Source organism: Staurois parvus, unplaced genomic scaffold (genome assembly GCF_062004578.1).
Source record: "Staurois parvus isolate SC_StPar_1 unplaced genomic scaffold, SC_StPar_1.0 ptg000879l, whole genome shotgun sequence".
Lineage (NCBI taxonomy): Eukaryota > Metazoa > Chordata > Amphibia > Anura > Ranidae > Staurois > Staurois parvus.
Genome location: NW_028318675.1, coordinates 2,000,248 through 2,018,308, shown reverse-complemented (window position 1 = coordinate 2,018,308; position 18,061 = coordinate 2,000,248). Strand labels below are relative to the sequence as shown.

General features: G+C 42.7%; 1 protein-coding gene across 1 annotated transcript in view; it reads right to left on the bottom strand.

Moving 5' to 3' along the window:
• Positions 1-1,054: 1,054 nt before the first annotated feature.
• The window catches only part of LOC149443044 (uncharacterized), a 34,683-nt gene continuing 17,676 nt past the window's right edge, over positions 1,055-18,061 (bottom strand). Inside the window, exon 3 of the mRNA XM_089655975.1 lies at positions 1,055-1,976. Coding sequence (XP_089512101.1) covers positions 1,331-1,976 — 646 coding nt within the window. The 3' untranslated portion in view covers positions 1,055-1,330. The remainder of the gene's footprint in view (positions 1,977-18,061) is intronic.

Below are 18,061 nucleotides of genomic sequence, written 5' to 3'. Positions count from 1 at the left end.
TCTTGTGTTCCCCCATCTAGTGCTGCTGTTTCCGGGACCCCTCCTCTGCCCCACTTGCTTCATTTATCTCAGATGGTGGAGGACATGCAGAGTGCGGTCAGCACATAACCTGTCCCGGCCCAGCGCATGCGCACTGCGGGTTCAAAGACAATTTCTAGCAAAAATACTGATTGTTACATGGAAACAAAAAGTGTCAGAAATGGCTTGGGGGGGGGTCAATGTCCTATTCCTGATCTGTGCCGGCTGTCCCATGTCCTGGTATGAAGATGTCTCCTCTTCTCTCTGTATTGCTTCCTTTGTATGAGATCCCCGGTGATCCTGCCAGTCCCTCTGCTTCCCTGTCACTTTCATGGTCAGTTCTCCATCCATGCTGAAAACAAAGCCTGCTCTCCTTCAATGATAAGACTTGTCCTGACACCCCCCCTGCTCAGCCATGCACTGGGAAGACCAGTAAACAGAAGTCAATTGTGCTGTTGTTTCTCCTTCCCATATACAGCTGAGAACAGAGGGAATGTGATCACTTATAAAAAGGGGAACAATGTATTTCTAATGTTTTTCTATCTATACACAAACGCTTTTCTTTCATTTTTATGTTTACCTGAACTGGTTGTATTACAAGGTGAAGGCTTACATACAGATCACCTTCTATCCTTCCATGTCTAATGTACTAAGAAGTATATTAGTATGAATCCATACCTGAAGAAGGAGAGTAAGGGGTCTGCTGATAGAAATTAATTGGACGAATGTGACACAAATTCATGGAGTCCTTACAGATTCTGGCCGTAATTTAACACATTGATTTCCTATGACCGTCAGCTCCATCTAGTGACCATACTGAGGTATTATTCATGAAATACCTCAATCAGTAAAAGTAGTGCAATACTGCATTATGGCCACTAGATGGAGCCAAGAATATCAGAGTATGAAATAAAATATGGCCAATGTTCATCCCAGCTGGGCGAACGCCGGTCACATTCGTTCAACTCATTCTTTTATTTTTAAATAGATCTCCAAGTGTTTGTGAAATCTCCCACCACAAAATTTTCTCAGCCAATGACAGGTCAGGACATTTTTATTCTCCTCATATGTATGGGCAACCCGGTCCCACACTTCATCCATGTCTTTGGGGACCTCTCATCTCCTTATGAACTGTTTCTTCCAGGATGAAGATCAGCCATGGAGTATATCTGAGGTGTATATCAGGGTGTGCGTCTTCCCCACATGAGAGCTGGGATGTCCAGCAACATTCATCTAGAAGACATTTCCCGCACTCAAGGCACTAATACACCTCCAGGGTTGTGTGGGACCCGATGTACAGGAACACAGGACTTCAGTGAGGAACATTTCCCTCACTCAGGACAGGAAAGTGGCTTCTCCCTGTGTGACATCTCTGATGGATAGAAAGATTGGACTTCTGTGAAAAACACTTCCCGCACTCAGGACAAGGATACGGCTTCTCCCCTGTGTGAGATCTCTGATGTATGTAAAGATTAGACATATGTGAAAAACATTTCCCGCACTCAAGACAGGAATACGGCTTCTCTCCCGTGTGAGATCTCTGATGTTTGTAAAGGTTGTACTTCACTGAAAAACATTTCCCACACTCAGGACAGCAATATGGCTTCTCACCCGTGTGAGATCTCTGATGTATGCAAAGACTGGACTTCCATGAAAAATGTTTCCCGCACACAGGACAGGAATATGGCTTCTCCCCAGTGTGAGATCTCTGATGTGAAACAAGCTCTGATTTTTGAAAAAAACTTTTCCCACAATCAGAACAGGAAAATGGCTTCTCCCCTGTGTGCAGTCTTTGATGTGTGCTAAGGTGAACCTTCTGTGAAAATGTTTTCCCGCACTCAGGACAGGAATATGGTTTCTCAGCTGTGTGAAGCCTCTGATGTTTTTTAAGATTAGACTTTTTTGAAAAACATTTCCCGCACTCAGGACAGGAATACGGCTTCTCCCCTGTGTGAGATCTCTGATGTTCATCAAGATAGCATTTAAAATGGAAACCCTTCCCGCACTCAGGACAGGAAAAGCTTTTCCCTGTTGGAAGAACAGCCCGGTCCCGCACAGTCTGAGGTTCTTCAGGATACAAGGAATCCGATGGTCCATCTACACTGGGTGGTGCCGGATGGACATTGGAGGGAGCCGGGTTTTCTCCTGGACTATACTGTGTGATGTCCTCATCTTCTACTTTCCAGTCTGGAGACAAAGTGAGACAATCCTCGGAGGTTTTCCTCATCTCCCGGCCATGGACTAAAATACAAAGACAAAGAGGATTACTAGACAGGAGCTGATTGGTTCCCCCAAACAGGACTCCGCCCACATCAGGCAAGATGGGGAACACAGCTCAGGAAAGTGACCAGGGGATTACAGGCTGATATCACCCAGTCCCCGCCCTACTCTGGACCAATCAGTGAGCAGTATGGGTGGAGGAATGGATTTAGTGTTCATGACCCACCTGTGCTGATCTCTGTAGGAGTGTCCTCCTCTATAAATGTCCCCGTTATTCCATCCTCCTCCATAGACTGCTGATCATCCCTCACATACGCCTCTTCTTCTTCTGCTTTCACCTCAAATTCTATATCGATTGGATCTCCACTCTAAATCAAGGAAATGAGAGAAAATATCATCTGTAAAATGTAAGGTCACATAAAATATCCACACATCATCTCCACAAGTTCATGTTCTAGATGCTCCGTCCCACCAACCTTGTAATAGTGAGGGATGGTGTGACCTTCCTGTGTGGAATCCCGGGAATACAGAGGACGGGGACATCTCTCTGGTGGGTTCCTGGTATTAGGTGGCTCCATCATATCCTTGTGTCCTTCTGAAAACTCCTCCATCACTCCATACTCCTCATCCTCCTCTTTATACTCTTCTTTAACAACAATAATATAATCATCGTGGATTCCACTCTGAATATATAATAAAAATGACATCAATGGTAACAATGCAGATAATGTACAGATCCTAATGATACTATCAGTGATTGTTCCTCATCTACCTGATGATGGTGAGGGATGGTGTGACCTTCCTGTGTGGAATCCCGGGAATACAGAGGACGGGGACATCTCTCTGGTGGGTTCCCATGACTGGATCCATCTGTAGGAAACACACACACTGACTGAATCCATTGTTTCTATGTGTTTATCAGATGATGGGGGATCTAGGTGGATCCTCCGTACTGCTCTCTCCTTTACAATAAAGTCTCCTCTTACCCGGTGATGTGAGGGGCGGCTGATTGTCCATCATGACGTCCTTGTAGAGATCCTTGTGTCCTTCTAAATACTCCCACTCCTCCATGGAGAAATAGACAGTGACACCCTGACACCTTATAGGAACCTGACACACACAATGATACAGTCACCATCCAGACACATCCCTTGTCTGTTACTGGAGAATGTCCCAGAATTCCCGGCACCGCTCACCTCTCCTGTCAGCAGCTCCATCATCTTCTTGGTGACTTCTAGAATCTTCTGCATGTTGTGTCTCTCAGGGTTTAGGGAGTCACATGGAGGCACTGTGATGGTCATATGATCACCTGACTTCAGAAGAGGAAATCTCTGTATTGAGGAACCAATAGGAATATCATGTTAGACTCCCAGAATCCTCCTCACCTCTCCAGTCAGGTCTGTGTTTTATTAATAGAGATAAGAGTGATGTCATGTGACCTCCCAGAATCCTCCTCACCTCTCCTGTCAGGTCTGTGTTTTATTAATAGAGATCAGAGTGATGTCATGTGACCTCCCAGAATCCTCCTCACCTCTCTGGTCAGGTCTGTGTGATGTCATGTGACCTCCCAGAATCCTCCTCACCTCTCCGGTCAGGTCTGTGTGATGTCATGTGACCTCCCAGAATCCTCCTCACCTCTCCGGTCAGGTCTGTGTGATGTCATGTGACCTCCCAGAATCCTCCTCACCTCTCTGGTCAGGTCTGTGTGTTATTAATAGAGATAAGGGCAGCACAGTGGCTAAATGGTTAGCACTTCTGCCTGGCAGTACTAAGGTCGCTGGTTCGAATCCCAGCCATGGCACCATCTACCTGGAGTTTGCATATTCTCCCTGTGCCTGCGTGGGTTTCCTCTCACACTCCAAAGACATGCTGGTAGGTGAATTGGCTCCTGTCTAAATTGTCCCTAGTATATGTATGTATGAATGTGAGTTAGGGACCTTAGATTGTACACCCCTTGAGGGTTAGGGACTGATGTGAATGTACAATATATATGTAAAGCACTGTGCAAATTGACGGTGCTATATAAGTACCTGAAATAAATATATACAGTCATGGCCGAAATTGTTGGCACCCTTGATATTTTTCCTGAAAATCAAGTATTTCACACAAAAAAGGTATTGCATTAACACATGTTTTGCTATACACATGTTTATTCCCTTTGTATGTATTGGAACAAATATAAAACAGAGGCAGAAAAGCAAATATGACATAATGTCACACAAAACCCCAAAAATGGGCTGGACAAAAGTATTGGCACCCTTAACTTAATATTTGGTTGCACACCCTTTGGAAAACATAACTGAAATCAGTCGCTTCCTATAACCATCAATAAGCTTCTGACACCTCTCACCCGGAATTTTGGACCACTCTTCCTTTGCAAACAGCTCCAGGTCTCTCTTATTGGAAGGACACCTTTTCCCAACAGCAATTTTAAGATCTCTCCACAGGTGTTCAATGGGATTTAGATCTGGGCTCATTGCTGGCCACTTCAGAACTCTCCAGCGCTTCTTTGCCATCCATTTCTGAGTGCTTTTTGACGTATGTTTGGGGTCATTGTCCTGCTGGAAGACCCAGGATCTTGGACGCAAACCCAGCTTTCTGACACTGGGCCCTACAGTGCGACCCAAAATCCTTTGGTAATCCTCAGATTTCATGATGCCTTGCACACAGTCAAGGCACCCAGTGCCAGAGGCAGCAAAACAACCCCAAAACATCATTGAACCTCCACCATATTTTACCGTAGGTACTGTGTTTTGTTCTTTGTAGGCCTCATTCCGTTTTCGGTAAACAGTAGAATGATGTGCTTTACCGAAAAGCTCTATCTTGGTCTCATCTGTCCACAAGACGTTTTCCCAGAAGGCTTTTGGCTTACTCAAGTACATTTTGGCAAACTGTAGTCTTGCTTTTTTATGTCTCTGTGTCAGCAGTGGGGTCCTCCTGGGTCTCCTGCCATAGCGTTTCATTTCATTTAAATGTCGACGGATAGTTCGCGCTGACACTGATGCTCCCTGAGCCTGCAGGACAGCTTGAATGTCTTTGGAACATGTTTGGGGCTGCTTATCCACCATCCGGACTATTCTGCGTTGCAATCTTTCATCAATTTTCCTCATCCGTCCACGACCAGGGAGATTAGCTACAGTGCCATGGGTTGCAAACTTCTTGATAATGTTGCGCACTGTGGACAAAGGCAAATCTAGTTCTCTGGAGATGGACTTGTAACCTTGAGATTGTTGATATTTTGCCACAATTTTGGTTCTCAGGTCCTCAGACAGTTCTCGTCTCCTCTTTCTGTTGTCCATGCTTAGTGTGGCACAGACAGACACACAATGCAAAGGTTAAGTGAACGTCTCTCCTTTTTATCTGCTTTCAGGTGTGATTTCTATATTGCCCACACCTGTTACTTGCCCCAGGTGAGTTTACAGGAGCATCACATGCTTGTAACATTCTTATTTATCCGCAGTTGTGAAAGGGTGCCAATACTTTTGTCCAGCCCATTTTTGGAGGTTTGTGTGACATTATGTCGAATTTGCTTTCTTTCCTCCCTTTTTTTGTTTTGTCCCAATACACACAAAGGGAATAAACATGTGTATAGCAAAACATGTGTTAATGCAATACGTTTCGTGAGAAATACATGATTTCCTGGAGAAATATCAAGGGTGCCAACAATTTCGGCCATGACTGTAATAAAGAGTGATGTCATGTGACCTCCCAGAATCCTCCTCACCTCTCCGGTCAGGTCTGTGTTTTATTAGTAGAGATGAGAGCGATGTCATGTGACCTCCCAGAATCCTCCTCACCTCTCCGGTCAGGTCTGTGTCCATAAAGATCCCATAAACCCCCCGGGTCGCCCGATAGTAAGTGGAATAGGTTCACTCTGTTCCCGTGTTGGTGAATATCTAGATCTTTTTCTACAACCTTTAGTTTGGAAAACACCATCCTTCCTTAAAGATTCAAAACAGGTACTGATGGATATAAAAGACATCCACGTAAGCAGTCACACTCTACTAGTCACAGCGGATGTGTCAGCATTGTATAGTAACATAAAGCATGAGGATGGTTTAAATGCTGCTGAGTTTTATCTTAATGAAGCCACTGAGATCTCACATCCTCAAAAGAGTTACTTGCTAGAACTATTGGAATTTGCAATGCAACACAACTACTTCTGGTTTAATGCTAAATATTACCTACAGCGGACAGGAGTTGCCATGGGCGCGAAGTTTGCGCCGAGTCTGGCAAACCTCTTTATGTCAAGATGGGAAGAGGACATAATATATTCCAGAGACTGGCCGCATTTAATTTTTTATCGAAGGTTTATTGATGACATCCTACTTCTCTGGGAGGGTGACATATTTACGTTGAACAACTTTTTTTACCACCCTCAACCATAATAATAATAATATTAAACTCACTTTCCAGTATAGCAACAGTGAGATAAATTTTTTGGACCTAACTTTATGCAAGAATGGGACATGCATTTCCACTAAGACCTTCTTTAAAGTAACAGACAGGAATAGTTATATTCCTAAAGATAGTTGCCACCTCCCCAGATGGCTAGACAATATACCGAGGGGCCAATTTCTCCGTGTTCGGAGGAATTGTACGGAAGTAGATGACTATAGAAAGCAGGCTAACATACTCAAAGGGAGATTCATTGAGAAAGGCTATGACGAGAATATCTTAGAAAGGGAAATTACTGAAGTGGCTGATATTGATAGAACGAATCTCCTAACGTCCAGAAGTAAAGTTCAAACAGAGAGGAAATGTCCCTTTATCACCAACTTCTCAACACAACACAAGGAAGTGGCCAATATTATTAGAAAAAATTGGAACATTTTAAAAAATGACTCGGTTTTGGGTGAAACCCTTCCAGATCGACCGGAAATTACTTACCGGAGAGCCCCAACATTAAGAAACATGCTAGCTCCTAATATTGTCAACCCCCCTAAGCCTCTTACATTTGGTTTCCTCAACACCAAGGGATTTTTTCCCTGCAATAATTGTATGTTATGCACCTTTAATGGCATTCACAAAAGATCTGTGAAAACTTTTAGTTCGAACATAACTGGCCAATCCTATGACATACAATCAACTATTACTTGCTATAGTTCCCATGTAGTTTATCTCCTGAGTTGTACCTGTGGTAAGCAATATGTAGGACGAACGACAAGGAGATTGAGAGACAGGTTACGTGAGCACCTATCTAACATCAAAAAAGGTTTTAAGGATCACTCACTGTCCATGCACTTTCGTCAACATCACAACAGGAACCCACACGCACTAAAATTCATAGGCATTGACATGGTTAATAAGAATTGGAGAGGCACACATAAGAGAAGAGCCGTTTCAATGCTAGAAACGAAGTGGATTTTTTTGTTACACACCCAAGCACCACAAGGGCTAAACGTAGAGCTAGATGTAAACTGCTTCATCGATACCAGTTAATTTATTACTGTCAAGGTGTTCTTTACGGGTGGCTTTATTCATTTGATCACTATACCAGTCGATAGTTCACACGCGAACTATCGTAGTAGGGGACAGGCTTTTTGGATTGCTCCAGTCTTTGATACATTTTTCTTTCACGATTTTATGTTCATTTTTATATGTATTCTTACTTTTATTTATTCGATTTTTAATGAGGTTATTTCTTTCTACCTTTTTAGCTTTATATAAGGTTGTTTTATCATATGAATATATTTAACTATCTGCACCCATTCGTTTGGGGAGATGTGAAACGCTAATCTGATATGGTTCATAGTACTGTTTTTAACCTATTTATCTGCTATGGATTGTTCTGATTGGACATCCAATCCAATTTTGGATTTCATTATGAATAGATTTTCTGGCAATGGTGTGTAGACCATTTCATTACATGTATATTACACATTAATGCCAGCGGATTATTACTCCTATTTATCATGTAGTGATATAGGTTGAGTGGCATGTTGGAGTAAATACCCTAACCATCCACAAGATGTCACTACCCATAAAATCTCCATTAGACTATGTTTATAGTTTTTTATATACACTTTAATTTCCATATTTTTTGTTTCTAATGTCCTAAGCTCACCCTCAATAAAATGCATTGTGGGCTTATTGCAAAGGGAGTAGAGAGAATCCTCGGTGCTCCTGATGCGGGGCGTCTGCTTAGGAGGCTTTCTGGTATGTGTACACTGTGGCACCAACAAAATGGCAACCGCGAACGCTCATTGCGCATGCGCGAATGCCTTCCCTATTTATGAACTCTTGGAAAATGGCCGCGAGCGCTCACTGCGCATGCGCGAAAGTCCGATTTCCGTCTATGCGCTTAAATCACTGGGAAAATGGCCGCTAAGTCACTAGTGCGCATGCGCGAACCGGAATCGGCGACGCAGGAATGCACAATTGCGCGCCAATTACCTCTCTATATAAACACAATCATTTACCATGGGCACACTCCCTCTGAGGAAGTGTTATTCACACGAAACGCGTTAGGGAGGTGCCCCTGACCTGTGTATCCATACCACAAGGCTATCCTGACTGACACCCTGGTGGCCAGACTCTGTTTTGGATGTAAGTTTATCCTTAAACTGTACGTGCTGTAAGTTTTGCTTATTAAAGATATACTACACTATCAGAAGCTTCTCTGGGTCTCATCTATTGCATGGGAGCCCGCTTTTGAAGGTTCCGTTTATTTGGGAATGATGTGTGATCACCCCCTCCCCCGCTGATGATCTTTCTGGTGGATGACTTACCATTATACCTGGATTGATGACATCTGGTGGCCAACCTGCAGATGACATCCTCCTAATATTACAAGTCCAGAGCACCAGGAGCGGGTCTTAATTGCTCCATGCGCATCCCTTGCGCTATCTGGTTAGTGCATTATTTGTACAATCACGAGATCACAAGAGTCACGAATATCTTTGAACATGGATTATTTGGACAATTGCACCTATCACTTTATCTCACCATGTAATATGGACTGAGTTCTTTCATATAAGTTATTATGCTATTCATGTTCTGATTTTCCGCCTGTTCATACTAACTTTAATAGCGCTGCATATCTTATTTTACATGTTTTCATTTGGGTCCCAAGGTTACCTTTTATGCTAGCTGCTTTACTCCTACGTTCCCAGCGCTCTATTATCTTTTTATACAGGTCTGTGTTTTATTAATAGAGATAAGAGTGACGTCATGTGACCTCCCAGAATCCTCCTCACCTCTCCGGTCAGGTCTGTGTTTTATTAATAGAGAGAAGAGTGATGTCATGTGACCTCCCAGAATCCTCCTCACCTCTCCGGTCAGGTCTGTGTTTTATTAATAGAGATAAGAGTGATGTCATGTGACCTCCCAGAATCCCCCTCACCTCTCCGGTCAGCAGGTAGATGATCTCCAGGGTGAGGTTTAGTATCTTCTCAGTCATGTGACTCCGGTCCTCCTCCATCCTCATTGGTGCCATCATGTGATCTATACAGGTCTCCTTGTAGACGGATAACTTTGGGAAATGAAAGTAAGAATGATTTGGATGGTATTGGTCACACAATAATAGGATGTGGATGTGAGGGGGGAATAGGAGGGTTGCTGGACATTGAAGGACTACTCCCCCCATGGGAAGATATTTAGGTTGGACTGTTTAGTGTTTGTTACATCTTGAAGGACCTGGAACCCTCTTGGTTCGTCGGATCAGAAATTCCCTTTTCTCTGTTGGGATTGTTTTGTTTCTGAACTGGTTTGCAGCTGAATCAGGACTCCTCTAAGAACAAGTGCTCACTGAGTGAAGGAATGTCCTTCTCTATGTTACTTGAAATTCCAGAACATGTCACATGACCAGTGAGACAATAAGATTACATTACATTACATGGAGTTTATATAGCACCAAAGGGTTTGCTCAGCGCTGTACAATAGAGGGGGGGACAATACATGAAACATTACAGCAACTACAAACAGCCCATGAGGGGTTAGAGGGCCCTACTCTTTCGAGCTTACAATCTAGGAGGGAGGGGGTAGTGGTACAGGAGGAAGTGGCTGTGGGGGATGGAGTGGTAGGAGGAATGAAGGAGAGCAGCAGTTAGGTAAGGGTGGGGTAGGCTTCCCTGAAGAGGTGGGTTTTCAGGGAGCGCCTGAAGGTGAGGAGGGAAGGTGACAGTCTGATGGATTGGGGTAGTGAGTTCCAGAGGATGGGGGAGGACCTGGAGAAGTCCTGCAGTCGTGCATGGGAGGAGGAGACCAGGGAGCAAGATAGAAGGAGGTCCTGTGAGGAGTGAAGGGTATGGGTAGGGTGGTACTTGGGGATCAGGTTGGTGAGGTAGTCAGGGGCAGTGTTGTGAAGGGCTTTGTAGGTCAGAGTGAGTAGTTTGAATTTGATGCGTTGGGCGATAGGGAGCCAGTGGAGGGATAGGCAGAGGGGGGTGGCAGAGGTGGAGCGGTTGGTGAGGTGGATGAGTCTGGCCGCTGAGTTCAGGATGGTCTGAAGCGGGGAGAGCCTGCACTGGGGTAGGCCGGTGAGGAGGGAGTTGCAGTAGTCCAGACGTGAGATAATCAGGGAGTGTACGAGTAGTTTAGTGGTGTCTGGGGTAAGGAAGGTGCGTATTTTGGCGATATTGCCGAGGTGGAGCCTGCATGTGTTTGTAAGTGATTTGACATGCGGTTGGAAGGAGAGGTTAGAGTCTAGAATGACTCCAAGGACTTTGGCTTGGTTAAGATGGTTAAGATTGGCAGTTCTGTAAGGTCAGAAAAATAAGTACAGGTGGGGGGCCACCACAGACCCAGAGACCTCCCCTCCCTCTGAGTCCCCTGACACCTTCAGCCCCCTATTCCCCCAAAGCCCTGCAGCCTGAGTACCCCCTAAAAGGTCCCAGATTCCCCCTTCAGAGGCCCTAAAGTCTTTCAGCTTTACTAAACCATCACAGCTTCTCAGCTCCTCTACTTCCCTCAGACCCCTCAGTATTTCCCTCCCTCTGACACCAATGATGGAACATATTCTTCATGGCCGGCTGGGGAATGTTTCCTTCCTCCTGAGCAGCAATGTAAGGGGCTCTATGCTCCATACTCCTGACCCCGGCACTCCATCATTGTGTTGGCTGCATAGTGTAATGATTGCCCATTGGCTGCCTGTGTAGTGTCATCATTGTCCTTTGTAGGCCATGTATGGTCAGGATGGTCCTTGTCTTGTCTATTTATTGTCAGTGCTGTTTGTTTAGAGGACCATATTACTAGAATTTATCTCCACAATGAGGAGAATGTTCCGGCCCCGGAAGTGGGGGAATGTTCTGCCCCTGAAGGGGTTCATCTGGGTTCCCACACTATATATGTGTGTATCATCATCTGCTGGAGATAAAAGACGTCACAGTGACTATGGAGGAAGAGGACAGACATGACTATGGAGGAAGAGGACGGACGTGACTATGGAGGAAGAGGACGGACGTGACTATGGAGGAAGAGGACGGACGTGACTATGGAGGAAGAGGAAGGACGTGACTATGGAGGAAGAGGAAGGACGTGACTATGGAGGAAGAGGACGGACATGACGGGGGGGGTTACTGGGTGTAAATAGCAAATAACATCTTATTACCTCCTCTGCTGCCAGTACCACCAATGTCTCCTCTTCTTTGTGCCACATGGAACTTTCTGTCTGTACCTGACATCACTTCCTGTCTGTACCTGACATCACTTCCCTTCTGTATTCCATAGAGACTTCCTGTTTGGGTATAAGCGAGATCACCACCTTGTGGAGCTTAGAGGAACTGCAGCCCTGAGAAGAGAAATGTCTCATGGTGTGATCCCTTGTGCTGTGTTCAGCATTTTGAATGTTTTCTTGTCATATTTGCCCTTTAACCCCTTCCATATCGGGTACTTTTCCCCCCTTCCTGCCCAGGACAATTTTCAGGTTTCCCTATCCTTCATTCAGGAGGTCCAGTCCCCACCATCTGGGGATACAGTATGTATGGTAGGTATATGTGAGCGCACAAAAATGGATATCAGCCGCTATGCACAAGGTAACCAAGTAACACCTTACAATAAGCAATGTAAATAATAGTGTGCAGCACGAAAATGATTGTAAAAGGTCAAAAAGGTACATAAAAGTGACATAAATATTCACAAATTGATTCTGAAAAATAAACTTGTGATATAAATAACACCAGACATATAAAAGTTCATAAAGTGACTAAGTGCTCATATATCCTGTACAGTCCTGGAAACGGTGCTGTGCAATCAGTATGGAAGAAATGCGCACTCACCGGAACGCGTAAAATAATGTGGGTTTTGTAATAAATCCTGCTGTCATCTAATGGTCATCTCAGGGCAGGAATAGAGTAAACTCCCTCTTATGGGGGATGGGTCCTGGGACTTTAAGATGATGAATCCGGGTTTTCCAGAGTTCCCCTTAAGGGATGGATGGGTGCAGCTCACTGGGTGTAATAGAGGCTCCCTCTCTGGATGTCTGTAAATCAATACTCCCCGGGGGAGTCAAGGCAAACACATCCCATAGTGTAGTAGTATGAATATTTATTGAGATAATAATAGATATCCAGATAAAAACACATAGGGTGAGTAAGCAAAACCGCATGGACTAACCGGCCAGAGTTAAAGATGGCCGCCGGAGCTCCACGTTGCTTCGGCTGCATGAAATCATGGCGTTATTGGCTCTTTCTTACGCGTTTTGTGCACCCGCACGTCGTCTGAGGGGAACACCAATAACGCCAAGCCGTGCGCCATCAGTTTATATAGACAACGGTGCATGCGCATTATACATGCGCCATCTTTGAGAAGACGTAACTTAGTGCGCACGCACGGCTAAGCAGGCGCCATTTTTCCTTAGGTATATTGAAGGATACAAGCTGGAGTGACATATACAAGTGTCAGCAAATACACAGTAAATATTAGATAGTAGTGGGGTCCGGATAGGTCAGTAAGTAGTGATCAGTTGTTGGATCAAAACAAGGCGATATAAGAAAAGGGACAACAATTGAGTGTCCTAAATCCAGGCATATACCAAGGGAAGAATGGAAGCTGAGGTGTCATATATGTCAGGGGAAACATACCATATAAATCATTATAATTCCCAACAATATACTATATAGTCATCAACAATGATATACCACCAGATATAAATATATATATATACCAAGGGAAGAATGGAAGCTGAGGTGTCATATATGTCAGGGGAAACATACCATATAAATCATTATAATTCCCAACAATATACTATATAGTCATCAACAATGATATACCACCAGATATAAATATATATATATATAGTGTGTAAACGTGGGATTATATTATATATTATTATCTGGGAATACAAGTCATTCACACTCTACTGGTAGACAACAAGGTCCCCCAATCAGTCCGTCACCTTCCAGTCTCTGCAGCAGAATACCAGGATGGAGTCTAGCTGCTTGCCCTCCTGAGGATTTCCACCCCTTAATGACCACGCCTCTTTTTAATACTCAGCACTGCACTAATTCAACTGATAATTGTGCGGTCATGCAATGCTGCACCCAAACTAAATTTACGTCCTTTTTTCACACAAATAGAGCTTTCTTTCGGAGGTATTTGATCACCTGTGCACTTTTTATTTTTCACGCTATAAACATATAAAGACCAAAAATTTTGAAGAAAAACAATATTTTTTACTTTCAGCTATAAAAAATATATAGCAAACTCAAAGTTAGTTATAAATTTAGGCCAAAATGTATTCTGCTCCATGTTTTTGGTAAAAAAATTCCCAATAAGTGTATATTGATTGCTTTGTGTGATAGTTATAGCGTCTACAAACTATGGGAGAGATAATGGAATTTACACCATTTTTTGCTTTACATCACTGCACTAGTTTAACGGACAATTGCGCGGTCATGCAATATGGTACATAAATTAAATTTATGTCCTTTTTTTCACACAAATATAGCTTTCTTTTGGTGGTATTTGATCACCTGTGCAGTTTTTATTTTTGGCGCTATAACCAGAAAATTTTGAAGAAAAATTAAAAAAATATATATATATTTTCTCATTTCGGTCATAAAAAATATCCAAAAAAACTAAAATTTCATCATAAATTTAGGCCAAAATGTATTCTGCTACAGGTTTTTGGTTAAAAAAATCCCAATAAGTGTATATTGATTGCTTTGTGTGATAGTTATAGCGTCTACAAACTATGGGATAGATAATGGAATTTACACAGCTTTTACTTTCTGACTGCCCATCATATTTCCTGAGGTGCTAAAATACCAGGATAGCGCAAACACCCCCAAATGACCCCTTTTTGGAAAGTAGACACCCTAAGCTATCTGCTGAGAGGCATATTGAGTCCATGGAAGATTTATTTTCCACAAGTTTCTGGAAAATGACAAAAACCTTTTTTTTTTTACACAAAGTTGTCATTTAAATGATATATTTCTCGCACAAGCCATGGGTATATGTGGAATTACACCCCAAAATACATTCTGCTGCTTCTACCGAGTATGGGGGTACCACATGTGTGAGACTTTTTGGGAGCCTAGCCACATGCAGGAGCCTGAAATCCAATGACCACTTTGAAAGCCTGAAGGTGCGTAACTTCCTCATTACACTTCCTCACTACCTATCACAGTTTCGGAGGCCCTGACATGCCAGGATAGCACCATCCCCCCAAATGACCCCTTTCTGGAAGTAGACACCCCAAGGAAATTAAAAAGAGGCATGGTGAGTATTTTGCATATCTAATTTTTTCTCACAAGGTTTTGAAATATAAAAAAAGAATAGAAAAAATATGTTTTTGTTTTTTTTCTTCATTTTCCAAAAACTTGTGGCAACAAATGAGATCTGCAAAATACTCACCATGCTTCTTATCAAATTCCTTGGGGCGTCTACTTTCCAAAAAGGGGTCATTTGGGGGGGTTAGGTGCTATCCTGGCATTCCAGGGCCTCCGAAACTGTGATAGGTAGTCAGGAAGTGTAATGAGGAAATAAAGCCCTTTAAAACCTTGAAGGTGATTATTGGATTTTGGGGTCCTGTACTTGGCTAGACTGCCAAAGCGTCTCTCACATGTGGTACCCCCAAACTAGGGAGAAGTAGTAGAATGTATGTTGGGGTGTAATTCCACATATATCCATGACATGTGTGAGCAATAAATCATTTAAGTGACAATTTTGTATAAAAAATTTTTTTTTTTTTTGTCATTTTCCAAAAACTTGTGGTAAAAAAATAAATTCTTCTATTGATTCAACATGCCTCTCAGCAAATAGTTTGGGGTGTCTACTTTCCAAAAAGGGGTCATTTTGGGGAGTGGGGGCGTTTTATGCCCAGCATTAGAAGTTTATGCCACACATCACTCACTCTTCTAACCACCTGAAGACCAAGCCTTTTCTGACACTTTTTGTTCACATGAAAAAAAATCAGTATTTTTTGCTAGGAAATTAATTTAAACCCCCAAACATTATATATTTTTTTAAAGCAAACACAATAGTTAATAAAATGGTGGGTACTACAATTTTTTATGGCACATAGTACTCGTGCAGCGATTTTTCAAAAGCAAATTTAAAAAAAAATTAACTTTTTTAACTTTTAATGCACAAAAATACAATATATTGGCCAAATTTTTGGTAAAATCTAAAAGATGATGGTATGCCGAGTAAATAGATACCAAACATGACATGCTTTAAAACTGCACATGTCCCGTTCAATGACGACAAACTGCAAACATTTTTAATATCCATAGGCAACGCTTTAAAGCCTTTAAAATGTACCATTTTAGATTTACAGAGGAGGTCTAGTGTTAGAATTACTGCCCTTCATCTGACGTTCAAGGCAATACCTCACATGTATGGTGCAACCGCTGTTTACATACCGGCACAGGGTCAAGGCTTGTGCACACAGTTGTGCGCGCATGGGAGGGGCAATTTTGTTTTTTAATTATTTAGATTTTTTTAATTATTTTTACACTGTCCCTTTAATTTTTTTTTGTATTTTATCACTTTTAATGCTATAACAGGGAATGCAAATATCCCCAATAACTTCAGTGGGCATTGTCATATATTATTTTTTGAGAAATCTGGGGTCTATCAGACTCTGGATCTCTCCTCTGCCCTTACATTATCTAATCAAACCAAGATCAGTGATCAGATGCTTTCCCAATTTACAAATGGCGCTTTTTATATCCTGAGAAACTGAAATGATGAAATGCTCGTAGCTTCCGAATTCTTAGACTATAGAGATGATTGGCACCATTCTGGTCTCCAATCAGTTCCGTAGTCAGCTGTTAGAAACACCGTCTACATTCTCAGGTTTCCCTGATGGCACGGGACTGCCCGAGAAAACCTTGGAAGGCAGTGGGGGAGGGGGCATCATCTCCCGCTGCTTGTAAAAGCAATCCTGCAGCTAATTATCTACTAGGATTGCTTTTACATGAAAGCCGATCGCCGGCTGAAAAAAACAATACCAGGATGATGCCTGCAGCTGTAGGCATCATCCTGGTATAACCATTCAAAGTCCAGGGATGTACCAGTATGTCGCTGGTCCTTGTTGGGTATATATACTACAGTCAGGTCCATAAATATTGGGACATCGACACAATTCTAACATTTTTGGCTCTATACACCACCACAATGGATTTGAAATGAAACAAACAAGATGTGCTTTAACTGCAGACTGTCAGCTTTAATTTGAGGTTATTTACATCCAAATCAGGTGAACGGTGTAGGAATTACAACAGTTTGCATATGTGCCTCCCACTTGTTTAGGGACCAAAAGTAATGGGACAATTGGCTTCTCAGCTGTTCCATGGCCGGTGTGTGTTATTCCCTCATTATCCCAATTACAATGAGCAGATAAAAAGGTCCAGAGTTCATTTCAAGTGTGCTATTTGCATTTGGAATCTGTTGCTGTCAACTCTCAAGATGAGATCCAAAGAGCTGTCACTAGAGATGAGCGAATCGAACCAGGCGAACCGGAATTCGAGTCGAATTTCAGGAAATATTCGATTCGCGGCGAAACCGAAATTTTGCCTACTTCGGGTGCGCGAATCGAACATTTCCCGATCAGCTGGCAAAAGTGTCCCTGCAGTGAGCTCCGCTATTTCTGACAGTTCTCTGACAGAAGGAACACATGTTTAGCGGTTGAAACATTGTATCTATTAGTTTACATTTAGGATACAGATGTTTCAACCGCTGTACATGTGAAGAAGCTGTGAGAGAACTGTCAGAAATAGAGGAACTCTGCACATACACTTTTTGCCGGCTTGGAATTATTCTTCTTTTCATCCTACTTCTTCTTCTTCTTCTTCTTCTTCTTCTTCATCCTCATCCTCATCCTCTTCTTCTGAGGATGAGGATGAAGAAGAAGAAGAAGCAGTAGGATGAAAATAAGAATAATTCCAAGCCGGCAAAAAGTGTATGTGCAGAGTTCCTCTATTCTGCAGATACACTTAGAGGAGCTCTGCACATACACTTTTTGCCTGTTTGGAATTAATCTTATTTTCATCCTACTTCTTCTTCTTCTTCTTTATCCTCATCCTCAGAAGAAGAGGATGAAGAAGAAGAAGAAGAAGAAGAAGAAGAAGTAGGATGAAAATAAGAATAATTGCAAGCCGGCAAAAAGTGTATGTGCAGAGTTCCTCTATTCTGCAGATACACTTAGAGGAGCTCTGCAGATACACTTAGAGGAGCTCTGCACATACACTTTTTGCCGGCTTGGAATTAATCTTATTTTCATCCTACTTCTTCTTCTTCTTCTTCTTCTTCATCCTCATCCTCATCCTCAGAAGAAGAAGAAGAGGATGAGGATGAGGATGAAGAAGAAGAAGAAGAAGAAGAAGAAGTAGGATGAAAATAAGAATAATTCCAAGCCGGCAAAAAGTGTATGTGCAGA